The following is a 17,249-nucleotide window of genomic DNA, read 5'->3' on the forward strand; positions in this document are numbered from 1 at the left end:
GAACAAACTGAGGAACAGGCAGCTATAGAAGGGCTAATCAACAAAGTGAAGGAGTCCAGGTGAGTCCAATATTGCGCTGATGCACGTAATGATGGTGACAGGTGTGTGTAATTATGGGCAGTCTGGCCCCTCGAGGGCCAAGGAGGGGGAGCGGGAGCAGCCGTGACATTACCCCCCCTAGGGAACCAACCGGCGTCCCACCTGGGCGAGCCTGATGGGCCGGCCCGAGACATGGGAGCCGGACGAGCTGGCTGAGGCGTGGGAGCCTGACGAGCCGGCTGAGGCGTGGGAGCCTGACGACCCGGCTGAGGCGTCAAATCAAATCAAATTATTATTATTTGCCACGTGCCAAATACAACAAGTGTAGACTTAACCGTGAAATGCTTACTTACAGGCCCTTAACCAACAGTGCAGTTCAATAACAAGAAAAGAAGTACCAAGTAGGCTAAAATAAAAATAAATAATAAAAAGTAACACAATAAGAATAACAATAATGAGGCTATATATAGGGGGCACCTGTACCGAGTCAGTGTGCAGGGGTACAGGCTAGTTGAGGTAATCTGTACATGTAGGTGGGAGCAAAGTGACTATGCATAGGTAAAAAACAAACAGCGAGTAGCAGCAGTGTACAGGGGGGGTGTCAATGAAAACAGCCTATTCTGGAGTCTCTGACAATTTTATGGGCTTTCCTCTGACACCACCTATATTATATATATACCACCTATATTGGCCCCGGTGATGTACTGGGCCGTTAGCATTTCCCTCTGTAGCACCTTACAGTCAAATGCCGAGCAGTTGCCATACCAGGCGGTGATGCAACCGGTCAGGATGCTCTCAATTTTTATTTTTATTTTTTTATTTCACCTTTATTTAACCAGGTAGGCTAGTTGAGAACAAGTTCTCATTTGCAACTGCGACCTGGCCAAGATAAAGCATAGCAGTGTGAACAGACAACACAGAGTTACACATGGAGTAAACAATTAACAAGTCAATAACACAGTAGAAAAAAAAGGGGAGTCTATATACAATGTGTGCAAAAGGCATGAGGAGGTAGGCGAATAATTACAATTTTGCAGATTAACACTGGAGTGATAAATGATCAGATGGTCATGTACAGGTAGAGATATTGGTGTGCAAAAGAGCAGAAAAGTAAATAAATAAAAACAGTATGGGGATGAGGTAGGTGAAAATGGGTGGGCTATTTACCAATAGACTATGTACAGCTGCAGCGATCGGTTAGCTGCTCAGATAGCTGATGTTTGAAGTTGGTGAGGGAGATAAAATCTCCAACTTCAGCGAATTTTGCAATTCGTTCCAGTCACAGGCAGCAGAGTACTGGAACGAAAGGCGGCCAAATGAGGTGTTGGCTTTAGGGATGATCAGTGAGATACACCTGCTGGAGCGCGTGCTACGGATGGGTGTTGCCATCGTGACCAGTGAACTGAGATAAGGTGGAGCTTTACCTAGCATGGACTTGTAGATGACCTGGAGCCAGTGGGTCTGCCGACGAATATGTAGCGAGGGCCAGCCGACTAGAGCATACAAGTCGCAGTGGTGGGTGGTATAAGGTGCTTTAGTGACAAAACGGATGGCACTGTGATAAACTGCATCCAGTTTGCTGAGTAGAGTGTTGGAAGCCATTTTGTAGATGACATCGCCGAAGTCGAGGATCGGTAGGATAGTCAGTTTTACTAGGGTAAGCTTGGCGGCGTGAGTGAAGGAGGCTTTGTTGCGGAATAGAAAGCCGACTCTTGATTTGATTTTCGATTGGAGATGTTTGATATGAGTCTGGAAGGAGAGTTTGCAGTCTAGCCAGACACCTAGGTACTTATAGATGTCCACATATTCAAGGTCGGAACCATCCAGGGTGGTGATGCTAGTCGGGTATGCGGGTGCAGGCAGCGATCGGTTGAAAAGCATGCATTTGGTTTTACTAGCGTTTAAGAGCAGTTGGAGGCCACGGAAGGAGTGTTGTATGGCATTGAAGCTCGTTTGGAGGTTAGATAGCACAGTGTCCAATGACGGGCCGAAAGTATATAGAATGGTGTCATCTGCGTAGAGGTGGATCAGGGAATCGCCCGCAGCAAGAGCAACATCATTGATATATACAGAGAAAAGAGTCGGCCCGAGAATTTAACCCTGTGGCACCCCCATAGAGACTGCCAGAGGACCGGACAGCATGCCCTCCGATTTGACACACTGAACTCTGTCTGCAAAGTAATTGGTGAACCAGGCAAGGCAGTCATCCGAAAAACCGAGGCTACTGAGTCTGCCGATAAGAATATGGTGATTGACAGAGTCGAAAGCACCATGATAGTCCGTTGGTGACGTGGACACCAAGGAACTTGAAACTCTCGACCCGCTCCAGTACAGCCCCATCGATGTTAATGGGGGCCTGTTCAGCCCGCGTTTTCCTGTAGTCCACGATCAGCTCATTTGTCTTGCTCACATTGAGGGAGAGGTTGTTGTCCTGGCACCACGCTGCCAGTTCTCTGACCTCCTCCCTATAGGCCGTCTCATAGTTGTCGGTGATCAGGCCTACCACTGTTGTGTCATCAGCAAACTTAATGACGGTGTTGGAGTCGTGTTTGGCCACACTGTCGTGGGTGAACAGGGAATACAGGAGGGGACTAAGTACACACCCTTGAGGGGCCCCAGTGTTAAGGATCAGCATGGCAGATGCTTATTCTTACCACCTGGGGGCGGCCCGTCAGGAAGTCCAGAATCCAGTTGCAGAGGGAGGTGTTTAGTCCCAGAGTTTTTAGCTTAGTTAAGAGCTTCGTGGGCACTATGGTGTTGAACGCTGAGTTGTTGTCGGTGAACATTCTCGCATTCTCACAAATCTCAAGCCACTTTAATAATAAATAATTGAATGTAATAAATGTATCACTAGTCACTTTATACATAACAATGCCACTCTATATAATGTTTACATACCCTACATTACTCATCGCATGTGAATATACTGTATTCTATACAATCTCCTGAGTCCAATATTGCGCTGATGCGCATAATGATGGTGACAGGTGCGCATGATTATGGGCAGCCTGGCGCCCTTGACCGCCAGGGAGAGGGAGCGGGAGCAGGCGTGACAGGATTTTAGTGTGTTCAGCACAAGTAATGCGAGAGTATTGCAGATTACATTAGCATCCCTCTGTTATTCAATAGTTGGTCATGTATGGATATGTGGCATACAGACACAACTCTTTCCAACCACTACCTCATGCTCTTATGGTTGGAATGTGCCATAGAGTACATTAATAATTCAATAACAGTAATGGTACTTCATAAGTACACAGAAATAGTTGCGCCGTGTCATTGACATTGCCTGAGGAGCTCACCATTTGTGACAGAGTTTGCTCAAGTTACAGTGAGAGGCCACACATAAACTACATGAATATGTAATAGATAAAAGCCAGTAGTGTTGTTCTCCCATGAGGAGTCATTACACATCTCTCACTCCAGTGCAGCCTCGTAGTTACATTCCAGACATGGCTTTTCCATTTAGTCAATTAAAATACCCTCCCACCCTCATGGTCTAACGTGATGGATTCCGCAGTTGAAAAGTAAGGTCCCAAATTCAGGCTGAATTTCCCTTTCTAATGTCTCCCTTTTCGCTCCCCTCATCTAATTTGTATTCAAGTTTAGAAAAATGGGCATAGTGGAAAGAAATCCATTAGATGCATGCCCATAGGCTGCTTTCAGGAGCTCCTAAACCTGTATTTCTTCCATCCCCACAAATGTATCGCCTGTCCTGCTGCCTTTTGTGCAGCCGCCAGAGATGAGTGTGGAATATCTAAGACCACTGTCAAGGGGTGCTCAGCAATGCTCCAAAATGTCTGCCACATGTCCCTCTCAGACTATGGCCTGTTAAAGTTTGGCCATACCAAGTGTCATGTACAGTGTAAGCTCAGGATGTTTGAAAAGGACTAGGATTTGAACCTCACTAGTTGGTAACAGCTATGCCATCAACTATACCCCTACTATTGTATAGTTGTGCTGGCTGTGCCACAGAACATTGGCTTTATGTAAAGACCTCCAACTGAAAGCTACAACACTCCATGGTTATGCCAATAATATCATATGGTTGGTTTTATTTCAATTGTAAATTAAAACATTTTCTGACACAGTAAACTTTTGTTGAACTTATAAAGTCAGGGACTATTTTAAGAGGAGGTAGTTTAGAGGAAAGGGAAAGTTATTATGCACAGTGATATTCAGGCTTCCAATAAAATAGCTTGTCACACAGAGGGAAAAGGTAATATGAAAAAATAGATATATTTTCTCATCTTTGGGTACAATCAGCGTATCTCTGTGGAGGAGCTGTATCTCCACTGTCGCCCCCCTGCTCAACAGAGGGGACCTTGGCGGGGAGCGGGAGTTGGTAGGGTGCTGGGAGCAGAGTCGAGGCAGTGATAGAGACATCCTGGGAGGGGAATGAGATAGACACACTTCTACACCAGGAATGAAACCCAAACCTCACACTGATGAGATGTCAGGAGAGGACTGTACACAATATCAGACACACATCAGATACAGACAGCAGGATGAAGGGAGGAATGCTACTCAGGAAAACAGAAAAGAGCTGCATCATAAAAGACATCACAAGGTTATGTTTTAAGCAAAACATTTTTGTATTTTTTTTAAAGGAGTTTGGGAACTATTTGAAGATGAATACTTTCAGAGGTTTTTAACTGTATTCCTCCTAAAACTTTGCTGAAAGTTACTTTTTGTCAAGAGTGGCTCTATGTCTGCATGAATATGATTATCACCAGTTATCACCCAAGTGTGAATAATTAATAAGGGTCATGTTGATATTGTGATTCAGAGTGCACACATAATAACGACTCATAAACATATAAATCAACTCTATTACAAGGGAGGTTAGAGAGATTATCTGAGATTAACACTGGGTAGTTTGAGGATTCTGCATCCTACAGCCTTTAATAAAGAGTCGTTGGGCTCATGCTGTGAAAATAATAGTGTTTTTTCCACAGGGCTGCCCAATCTAAATGCATGCTGTTAAACAATAGCCCTGCATGGGGGAGAACACACAGCAGGTCCTACTCACGGCACTGAAAAGTCAAGTGAACCATTTATGTGCCTGCAGGATCCCTTGTCTGTAGATAAGTACACTTAGTACGGAGAAGTACACAAACACTTTCAGAGACAGGTGCTGGATTGAGCGGTTGGGTTCATCAATTACTATGTAGAGACATGTACTCTATTTTCTTTGTTTTCATATGATTGTCAATGCTACTGCTTACTAGTTAAAAGAGATTGACATTGGTTTCAAATGCATATTATTCACAATGGCAATGTGTCAAGACTACCTATACAGTCCTGACATCAGCACAAACCCATCAACAACAACTAATATCACTGCAATATTAAAGAACGGGAAAGCTGCTTACAACCTTGATGCAGAACTATTCAAATGTATTCTATTCAAACATAGACATGTAGCTGTAAATCGAACGCAGGAGGGTTCACTATCAAACTGCAACAACACGTGGAACATCACATTTTGGTTTACACCATTTTTTTAAATACATTTTTTAATAGGCAAGTCAGTTAAGAACTAATTCTTATTTTCAATTATGGCCTAAGAACAGTGGGCTATGTGCCTTTTTTCAGGGGCAGAATGACAGATTTTTACCTTGTCAGCTCAGGGATTCAATCTTGTAACCTTTTGGTTACTAGTCCAACGCTCTAACCACTAGGCTACCTGCCGCCCCACGGAACATCACACTTTGATCTATACCGAGAAGAAAACAATATACACGCCACGTTATCAACCATTGACCAGCAATAAACAAGCTGATTTCAGTAAAGGAAGGAGCTGAAAATACCAGGATTTTGCTCTTGGGGGCATTCTAACCCGTGTCAATGAGCACCACTGAGCATTGCAGCACATGGTAGTAAGTGGTAGCTCATCTGCCCGTATTGTAAACATCATTCAGTGGTTCAACAGCAATGTTATTTCACAACTAGACAAACTTTGATAGACAAATACAATATGTTAGTTCAGCGTATCTTTCTTTTTGTTTTCAATAAACTGGGTCATGCAACATACAAGACAAAGCATGAGGAATAGAAAGCAGATGAAGAGCCGATCCCCTTGCCCGTTTCTCATACACCAACAGACATACCAACACATACTGAAGAGAAGAAAGAGACGTCAGTCCTATGGACAGAAAGTCAGGTTGGTTATCAACTGCAACAACAGCACAGGTCTGCAAATCATCAACATAGAAAGTAAGACCTGAGGAGTAAAATCTTGAGTCAATGTACAATTTCACCTAACTGTAAGTCGCTCTGGATAAGAGTGTCAGCTAAATTACTAAAATGTACATGTAAGGAAGTAAAAACTACAAGGACATCTAACCAGGGATAGCAAAACATTATGTAAGTATACCCTTCAAAACTAGTCACGGCTAGTTTAGGAATCAAGTCCAAAGGCACTTGTACAAATATGAATGTGTATGTAAGTGCTCCTTGACAATACAAACAATTTCAGATTTGTTCTCGTGGGTAATTACTGTATGTGTCCCATTCGGAATTAATTGGCCAAAAACACACAAATCAGTCGATACTTTTTCAGATAAAGGTTAAAAAAAAATACTTTTGAACAAATTCACTTAAACATTTTGAGGCTTCAAATCAACAGATAACCAACGTGGTTGTATGTCTCCAAACTTCAGGAAGCAAAACACATTAAAAATAGGAAAAATTAAATAGGTTTAGTATTTTTATTATGTGATGTTCATACTGTTCGATGTTGGAGAGGAAATCCTTGAGGAAGTCAATGGGTTGTTTATTTTCCCCTCAATTATCACCCCAGAGTTTAGCTCAGAGAGTGTCACACCCTGATCTGTTTCACCTGTCCTCGTTATTGTCTCCATCCCCTCCAGGGGTCGCTTGTTTTCCCCAGTGTATTTATCCCTACATTTCCTGTCACTCTATGCCAGTTCGTCTTGTATGTTTCCAAGTCAACCAGCGGTTTTCCCATTCTCCTGCTTTTTGCATTCTCCTTTTTCTAGTTCTCCCGGTTTTGACCCCTGCCTGTTTCTCGATTTTGTACCAGCCTGCCTGACCATTCTGCCTGCCTTGACCAAGAGCCTGTCTGCCACTCTGTACCTCCTGGACTCTGATCTGGTTTTGACCTTTTGCCTGTCCACGGCCATTCTCTTGATAAACATTGTAAGACTCCGACCATCTGCCTCCTGTGTCTGCATCTGGGTCTCGCCTTGTGCCTTGATAGATAGATGTTTAATAATTCAATACATTTTGACTACATTTCAGTCTTTATTTTCAATGAGAGCTCCAAGCCAACCTATTATAACGCAACAAAATGCAGAAAACATCAAGGGGTCTGAATACTTTCCGAAGGCACTGTATACACCGATCAACACTATTTAATATATATTTGTGGTGTATACAGTGCCTTCGGAAAGTATTCAGACCCCTTGACCTTTTCCTCATTTAAAAAAAGACTGAGGTAACAACATGTGGAAAAAGTCTAGGGGTCTGAATACTTTCCAAATGCACTGTATACGGACAGATTGCATTTGGATTACTGATGAAGAGCTATCTGGGTTGTTAATTCGATTCGTTCTGACATTTCTTGATTTGAGTTTTTTGATTATTTTTTGTGTACTTCTTTGACATTTTACTGCACTGTTAGGAGCTAGTAAGACAAGCATTTTGCTGCACCCGCTATTACATCTTTAAACTTTAGGTTTGATTTATTCGCACTAAAGAAAATGAGTGAAAGAGAAAACAGTACAGGTAACAAACTGGTAAAAACAGTGTGCAATTGAGGTTGGAAGCCCAAAAAGCAGGAGAACGGGAAAACCGCTGGTTGACTTGGAAAAATACAAAAATATGAAAACCACACCACAAATATAAGTACAAATGTTTGTTCAATCAGTTAGAGAAATCATATTGATTTTAATTGTACATAATATACTCAGTAGACAAGAAAAACAAGAAAAACACTTTTGATTAAGTGTGTGTGCATATGTGTGTGTGTGTGAGAGTTAGGCTACATGGAGGGAATTATTGGGTAGTTTGGTTCATCAGGCTGACCCCCAGTCTTCGCTGGTTATTGATGATGAGGTTTTGGCAATGTGAAGATAAGAATTCCAGAGTACGGTACCTCTGTATCTGATAGAGAATGTACTGTCTGAGGTGCGGCAGCAGGGAGGGTAAAGGTCATTGCAGTGTATGGTGTTATATAGATGGATTTCAGAATTCATCTGGAAGAATAAATTGAAGGGTTTAGGTAAACTGTTTGGGAAGTATGAGAATTTGTAGATGAATGTGCATAATTGTTGTACATGTTGTAAATAGAGAAAATATAGAATTTCACAGAGGTGCAGGTGGAGACAGGTAATTAGTATGGTAAAGTGTATTTTGCATGATGAGTCATTTGTGTAGGTAGGAGGCATATGTACTTAACCAGACAATATTATAGTGAATTATATATGGGTAAATTAAACTATAGTATATAGTTAGCAAGCCTGATGTACCAAACCACTAATCTTTCTGATGATACTGTACTAACAGATTTCGTCACTTTGCTACAGACAAATTAAATATGATCTTTCCAGGATTACTTTTCATCAGTTACAACTCTGAGGAATCTAGTGGATGTGACTTATTCTATTTCATTCCCACCAATTGCGATTATGGCTCTTGTCCCCAATTTTTTTTTAGACTGTATGTGTACATGTGTTTCATTCTTATTCTTACTAGTGAATACAATAAAGTTACATTTTTTGTGTGTGCATTAGTGTGACTCATTAAAATATGATACAGACAAAACCGTCAGAGGAACGTTGGTACATGATTAGTTAAATGGCTTGAGAGGAGTGGATCAGAGAGACAGTAATCAAGGACACTGTGTGCTGGTGACCTTAGGCACATTAATGCATAGTGTGGTGGCATACACTTCCTAATGCATGTGATGAATCTGGCATGAAATGAGTCTTTCTCAGGAGCGGATGATGATTAGCCCATTGTGTTCGAGTCCTTCCTTACGTCAGGCATGGGATAGAGGTGCTCTCTCATCTCCTAACAAGTCCAGGGCACAGGGGGAATAGCTGCCCCATAGCCATCCAACAATGCCCCACTGCCCCGCTATCCCTAAACTCTGACCACTAAAGCATGAAACATACCGAGAATCTCACTGCTGATATACTGCCAATAGGTACTTATCACAGTAGGAGGCTGTTCCTTCTCTTGCTAGAACAAAAGCTGTACCTGCTGCTTGTCAACCCGATAGCAACGAACCTACAGAGTATACTTAGAAAATCACAATGCTCGTCAGTGACTTTGAGCCAATCAGTGAGAACAAACCCCCACTTGAGGGAGCCAAAAATAAAAGGGAAAAAGAAGGCCTTATCTCCGTACATCCATGGATGAGCCAGTCACACTTCATATGCAAAGTATGCTATGGCAGGGTTTCCAAAACTCTGTACTGGGGCACCCCATGTTGCTGGTTTTTGGGCTGTGACCATCAACAAGGGCTTTCTACAGAATAGCAACATTATCGTAGATAGCTTCAAATCTAGACCATAAGCAATATGCACGGATACGCATTGCCAAACAATGCTACTGCCTCCTTCTGGTTTGGAGTATTTAAACAAGGCTGAGTGGCTGACGACTTGCATGGTCTATGCTATGTGAACACAAAAGAGATTGATTGTCGACTCCCTGTTCAGAGGCGCTAAATACTGTCGACAAGCAAATGTTTGACAAATCTACCGGCGTGTCTGAGCTTTAACCCTTACTGCTGTGTCTGCAGGCGTTGCTGTGTTTGGGAATGACTGGAAGGTCATTAATCCAAGCCATTTATAAACGAGTGGCTAAATATACACAGTGCTTAATTACAGTTCTTAATTAAAGAAGGTATCCCAGGTTTATAGGATGAGAGTAATTAGTCCTATACACCTTAGAGCTCATCTCACTGTTTATGGGTATATACAGAAGTCGGAAGTTTGCATACACCTTAGCCAAATACAATTCCTGACATTTAATACTAGTAAAATGTCCTTGTCTTCAGTCAGTTATGATCAACACTTTATTTTAAGAATGTGAAATGTCAGAATAGTAGTAGAGAGAATGATTTATTTAAGATTTTATTTCTACACATTCAACGTGGTTCACAGGTTCATTTGGTTGCATTGCCTTTAAATTGTTTAACTTGGGTCAAATGTTTTGGGTAGCCTTCCACAAGCTTCGCACAATAATTTGGGTGAATTTTGGCCCATGCCCCCTGACAGAACTGGTGTAAATGAGTCAGGTTTGTAGGCCTCCTTGCTCGCACACGCTTTTTCAGTTCTGCCCACACATTTTCCATAGGATTGAGGTCAGGGCTTTGTGATGGACACTCCAATTCCTTGACTTTGTTGTCCTTAAGCCATTTTGCCACAAATTTGGAAGTATGCTTGGGGTCACTGTCCATTTGCAAGACCCATTTGCGACCGAGCTTTAACTTCCTGACTGATGTCTTGAGATTTTGCTTCAATATATCCACAAAATGTTCCTACCTCATGATGCCATCTGTTATGTGAAGTGCCCCAGTTCTTTCTGCAGAAAAGCACCCCCACAACATGATGCTGCCACCTCCATTATTCACGGTTGGGATGGTGTTCATCGGCTTGCAAGCATCCCCCTTTTTCCTCCAAACATAATGATGGTCATTATGGCCAAACAGTTCTATTTTTGTTTCATCTGACCAGAGGACATTTCTCCAAAAAGTACGATCTTTGTCCCCATGTGCAGTTGCAAACCGTAGTCTGGCTTTTTTATGGCAGTTTTGGAGCAGTGGCTTCTTCCTTGCTGAGCGGCCTTTCAGGTTATGTCGATATAGGACACGTTTGACAGTGGATATAGATACTTTGTACCTGTTTCCTCCAGCATCTTCACAAAGTCATTTGCTGTTGTTCTGGGATTGATTTTCACTTTATGCACCAAAGTACGTTCATCTCTACGACACAGCGTCTCCGTCCTGAGCGGTATGACGGCTGCGTGGTCCCATGATGTTCATACTTGCATACTATTGTTTGTACAGATGAACATGGTACCTTCAGGTACCACCACACCTTCAGGTGTTTGGAAAGCTTCTAAAGCCATGACATAATTTTCTGTAATTTTCCAAGCTGTTTAAAGGCACAGTCAACTTGGTGTATGTAAACATCTGTCCCACTGGAATTGTGATACAGTGAATTATAAGTGAAATAATCTGTCTGTAAACAAAGTAGATGTCCTAACCGACTTGCCAAAACTATAGTTTGTATACAATAAATGTATGGAGTGGTTGGTAAACTAGCTTTAATGACTCCAACCTAAGTGTATGTAAACGTCCGACTCAGCTGCCTCATGAAGGGTATCCTCTAAATTCCATATTTGTGCCCTGCAAAGGTTACAACAAGGGATTACTTGACATGCCGTTTAAACCCAGCGCGTGTCGCCAAGATGCTCTTCATCAAGAAGGTGAATCTAAGCCTGACATTCATTCAGCTGATGTGTTTTATAACCGACACTTGAAACACAGGAGGTCAACAGATCAATAGACAGTTGTCTTAATATGGCTCTCAAGGTTCCTCTGAGGTGCTGGACAACCACATGTACATACTGGATAAACAGTAGCTGCATTGGCGTGCTGAGCCAAGGTCAGTCTGATCTCTAAGACATAAATTACTACTCCTAATATTTGAAATGTCACAGAGGTAATAACAAATAATGACTCTATTTCTACCATTGGGAAAAGAGCTATTGATTTTTTTCATTTAGCAATGTCTGGAATTATGACCTTTGCATGGGATTTACAGGAGATTGATATGTCGCTCTAGTAAAATGAAATTCTTTAATCTTTTGTGGTTAGTAGCAGTCAGTAACTGAACCTCCGGTGCTGTGAAAACATCAAAACCAACCCAATCACTGTATCTGAAACTTCCCTTTCATTTCACATGTCTACTAAATGACTTTTCTATACCTCATGATTCATTAGTTTTTCAAATATGGACAAAATAAATGAATTCAAAATGACTGAAGAGGTCATACAGTTTAAGATCTACAGTACCCAAGGGTTCTCTGATTTCCATTTCAAAACCCAGCTCTTGGATTTAATTGATGTCATAATTTGCTCAAGTGAGCTAAAATTGAACTGGTGATCGTTTTAAGATCACTTGTATTGGTGTTAAAATCTTCCCTGTCTGGCTACATTTCCACTGGAACTATGGGCTCAGTAGAGAGATGTGTGAAACACATGCACTGAATCAAATCTTTACGCATAATACTGTATGTGACAGAGCACTAGCCAACCAGTAAAGAGGACAAAGAGGAAGCAGCTGTAGCAATGAATATGATGCATTGTCACCCTACAACAAGTTTGCAAGATCAAAGTATATAGAAGTAACTGCATGGCCATGTTAAACTACAGATGAACTGCTGAATAGGAGATTATGTTAATGTTCTGATGTTTCATAATGGTTGGACATGCCCTGTCAAATGTATATGTTTTTTCAACATTGCTTTAACCATAAGATGACTCAAATGTTTTCTCCAGCACTCTCTAACCCGTTAACTATTTTACTCCAATGGATAAAAGAGACATCAGAGGAACAAGTTTTTTGTTATCTTGAGCATACCTTTGAGATATAGTTTTAGTGGTTAACTGTCAATAACCATTGATTATAATAGCATTGCCGTAATAATACTCTAGCGTTGCCTTAATAATCCTCAAGGCAAAAGGCCTTGAGGCATCACCAAACCATTGTGAATTTACACAGTTGAGGATAAAAGTAAAGAACATAAACTTTCCTTGAGTGAAGGAGAGTGGCAGAAGTACCAAGAGTTCGAGGTTTGGCCTTCTGAAACTGAGTGATTGAATTTCTTGGCAGGGGATTCATTAAAATTATCATTCTTATTTATGAAGCCCTTTAAAAAAACTGCTTCCTATTAATTTCCTTTTTCTCTCATTTTCTTTCTTTCTCCCTTTTCCTTTTTTTTCTCACTTCCCAGTGAACTTGGCACACTAATAGGTTATGAATAATTCTGTTTCAGCTTAGACGGCAATTAGCCACAATGCCAGAGGCCATTCTTCTTCTCCTCCACCAGGGGAGATTTAACACCCAGCTGAGAGAGAGTTCCCACACTTTCCCCTGGCTATATCATTCTTATATCTTGACCACCACCCCTTAATGATTACGGGGTTAACTTGGGTGAATCCTCTCCCATTGATAAAGCTCTTTTCGCTTAAGTCTGTGAAGAGTTCATCTGGTTTGGTATTTCTTGTATATTGTATGGTTTTATGTTATTATGGGAAAGTGAAGGTCAGCGGAGGAGCTCTGAGAACCAAAACTAGTCTTTGGGTACACCTGCAGCCCAATGTCAAGAGCCATTGGCAGGCAATACGGTGAGGGAACAAAATGAACAAATGGACTAATTATGTCCTTGTGTTTCTCTCTCTCATGTTTTTGCGAGAAATGTTACTGTTGGTAATTAGCGATAGGCTGTACATAGAAATCCTTGCTGCTGGACTTCAAACACCAAAGAGAAGTGAGCCAGCTGTCATTAGAGAAAGTTGCACCAACAATTACTACAAAGAGGGAGTGAGAGAAGCAGCTCCTCAGGTCACTGACAGAAACATGGGAACAAAGAAACAAGTAATTCTCCAAAATAGGTTAGGTTTGCAATTATACAGATCGAGACTGGTTCAAATCCCTGTCTAGTAGTGGTCTCAGAGGCAGCATTAGATGGCATTAGAGAGGGGAATGGTTCAGGTTTTTTTGTTGTATTTTTATTGTTGTTGCTCCAGTCATGGTTGCCGTATGGAACTTGGGATTGAAGAAGGGAGAGTGAAATTGTGTTTCAGCATGATATAGTACAATCTCCAAAAAACACTGCCTCTGTCTACTCTTGAATCTCTTAGACATTCCTCTAGCAGTCCCACTATCATCATGGCTGTCTCTTACCTTCACTCACAAGGAGTGCCAATGTAGATTTCTTGTCATTTTTTTGCTGCTTTAAAGTATTTCCCCTTTACATTTATCTTATATAATGTGTTATTTCTTCCATTTCTATCTATCGAAAGTCAATCCCGTTAGAAAGACAGCAGAACACCCCAGAGATAGAACTGATTAATGTTGCAGGATGTCAGAGTAGAGCAGAGCTAGCCATTTTTGCATATTCACAGTCACAGGCTGACTACAGAGTAAAAATGACTCACACATAACGGTGAGAAAGACGTTTCCTGATGCCAAGACCACCTTTTCTCTCGTCGCTCGGTCGTAGATGCCCACGTGGCATTCATACGGTCCATTGTCCGAGATCCGTACCTCCGGGAGCCTGCAGAGAAGAGGCAAACATTTGAATAAAAATGAAATACATAGACATTTTTTCATAATATATAATTTTCAAAGGAAATAGTTTGGACATTTTCAGATAATTCAATCCACTTGCAAATTGCATGACAATGTCCTTTATTGTGTTCCTGCTTTTCCTCCAAATGTCCCTATTGAATGATGTTGAAAGGAGGTGAACAGCAGACATACTCAGAACACTCAATTTGTTTGAATTCAGGAATAAATTATTTTACCAAAACCTCATTCTTTTTCAGGAGTAAAGCCTCCATGTTTGTGTGGAGAAATAAATGAAACCAAACAATTATTCAGCCAGCCAGCAGATATGATACAAGCATTTTTGAAAGGTCTGGAAGCTCAATCTGTATTCTGTGCCCAACTAATGTGTCAACAGCAATAATCAAAGTGAGACATTACCAGTAGCATTACGGCCCTGTGATTCATTACCACAAAACGGGAACAATTGTCCTTCCTGCCCGGCGCTTTCAGGTGGAGACCTCTGTTGGAACAACGGCAGGGCACCCAGAGCGCCGGAACTCTAATGAGTTCAGCAGTGCTGAGTGTGTGTGTGTAGTGTGGAGGGTAAGAGGTGATCATTCTGTTGGTGAACAGTCAACCCTGTGTGGGGCAATCATGCACCCTTCACACCCCCGGCCCATATAGAGGACATGTCCACAGTCACTTTCAAGAGTCCCCATTGGGTCACGGCTGCAGATGCTGACTGATAGAACCTCAGTGGCAGTCACATTAACATTGTATTTTATTAAGTGTTTGCTAGATTAAGATTTTACTATTTGATAATCACAGTTGACAGTATATGATTGATGTTATGATTGTAAATCGGTGTACAATTCAGTCTATGGTTGCAAGAAACCAATTAAACCTACTACTACTACATGACAGGGCTGTGTTAATGCTGCCTTCAACAAAGACCTCCAGCTTTAAACAACTTCACCAAGATGATAGTCACGTGATGATTGACTGACAGTATGCTGATTTGTATTGAAAGGTGGCAACAATGGACTCCGCTGTGCATCTCATAAACATTGCTCTGATTTAGCCGAACGTTTTTTTCATCATGTCAGATCACATGCTATGAATCTTGACCAGATATGCATTGTACTGGAATTCTTTTCACAAATGAATAATAACAAAGATGCCCACAAAAAAAAAACTTTTCCTTTAGGAGTAGCATGCAATTTCACCCCACTAATTGCAGTTTTGAGGGCACTTTGTCAAACTGTGATTATTATGTTGTGATGAGCCCTGGCACCGGTGATACCTATGCTGGCATTACCCTCGCATCCCTCTCAATGAATTTGGCTCCACGAGCTGTGCCCACCAACTGCCATGTGACTCCAGTCCAGCACATCTCTTCTCTTTGTCTCTCTCTCTATCTTGCTCTCTCTTGCTTTCTTTCTCTTGCTCTCTCTCTCTTGCTCTCTCTCTCTTTCCCTCTCTCTCACTCTCTGTCTCTCTCTCTTGTCCTCTGTCTTTGACTTTCTCTCGCTCTCTCTTGCTCTCTCAATTCAATTTAAATTCAAGGGGCTTTATTGGCATGGGAAACATACAGTGCCTTCGGAAAGTATTCAGACCCTTCGATTTTTTCCACATTTAATTATTTTGTATAATTGATCAATTACGTTTTTTTCCCTCAGCAATCTACACACAATCCCCCCATAATGAAAGAGTATAAACAGGTTGTTTGAAATGTTTACAAATTTATAAAATGAAAAAATGGCAGAAACACCTTATTTACATTACAGTATTCAGACCCTTTGCTACGAGACTCGAAGTTGAGCTCAGTTGCATCCTGTCTCCATTGATTATCCTGGAGACGTTTCTACAACTTGGTTGGAGTCCACCTGTGGTAAATTCAATTGACTGGACATGATGTGGAAAGGCAAACACCTGTCCGTATAAGGTTCCACAGTTGACAGTGCATGTCAGAGCAAAAAACAAGCCATGAAGTTGTCCGTAGAGCTCCGAGATAGGATTGTGTCGAGGCACTGATCCGAGGAAGGTACGAAAAAATGTCTGTAGCATTGAAGGTTCCCAAGAACATGATTGGCCTCCATCATTCTTAAATGGAAGAAGTTTGGAACCACCAAGACTCTTCCAAGAGCTGGCCGCCCGGCCAAACTGAGCAATAGGGGAGAAGGGCCTTGGTCAGGGAGGTGACCAAGAAACCGATGGTCACCTAGAGATGGTCACCTAGGTCACAGAGATCTAGAGTTCCTCTGGGAGATGGGAGAAACTTCCAGAAATACAACCATCTCTGCAGCACTCCACCAATCAGGCCGTTATGGTAGAGTGGTCAGATCGAAGCCACTCTTCAGTAAAAGGCATATGACAGCCTGCTTGGAGTTTGCCAAAAGGGAGCTAAAAACTCCCAGAACATGAGAAACAAGATTATTTGTTCCGATGAAACCAAGATCATGTCTGGAGGAAACCAGGTAGCAACCCTAAGGTGAAGCATGGTGGTGGCAGCATCATGCTGTGCGGATGTTTTTTAGCAGCAGGGACTAAGAGACTAGTCAGGATCGAGGGAAAGATGAACGGAGCAAAGTACAGAGATATCCTTGATGAAAACCTGCTCCAGAGTGCTCAGGATCTCAGCCTGGGGTGAAGGTTCACCTTCCAACAGGTATAATGAAATAACTGCAACTCTGAAAGTGTACATTCTATTTATCAAGTTTACATCTAAGTGTTGTATAAAAAATATGATTCATTATGAGAGTACTTTTGTGGAGGTAGAAATGTGATTTTATTCTTCAAAACTTTTGTTCAGTCAGTAACCATGCCCAAGTGAGCACAGACATTGTGTTGGCGTGATGGAACACCCCCTTTTTACACGAGGATAAAAGCCTTGGTAAC

General features: G+C 41.7%; 1 protein-coding gene across 2 annotated transcripts in view; it reads right to left on the minus strand.

Annotated features, from left to right (window-relative positions):
• LOC115138888 (immunoglobulin superfamily member 21-like) overlaps positions 1–17,249 on the minus strand; it is a 270,562-nt gene that overhangs the window by 70,153 nt on the left and 183,160 nt on the right. For both annotated transcript variants that reach the window (XM_029676085.2, XM_029676078.2), the window contains exon 4: positions 14,240–14,358. In XM_029676085.2, the coding sequence (XP_029531945.1) occupies positions 14,240–14,358 (119 nt within the window). The remainder of the gene's footprint in view (positions 1–14,239; positions 14,359–17,249) is intronic.

The sequence above is a fragment of the Oncorhynchus nerka genome, linkage group LG2 (assembly GCF_034236695.1).
Source record: "Oncorhynchus nerka isolate Pitt River linkage group LG2, Oner_Uvic_2.0, whole genome shotgun sequence".
Taxonomy (NCBI): Eukaryota; Metazoa; Chordata; class Actinopteri; order Salmoniformes; family Salmonidae; genus Oncorhynchus; species Oncorhynchus nerka.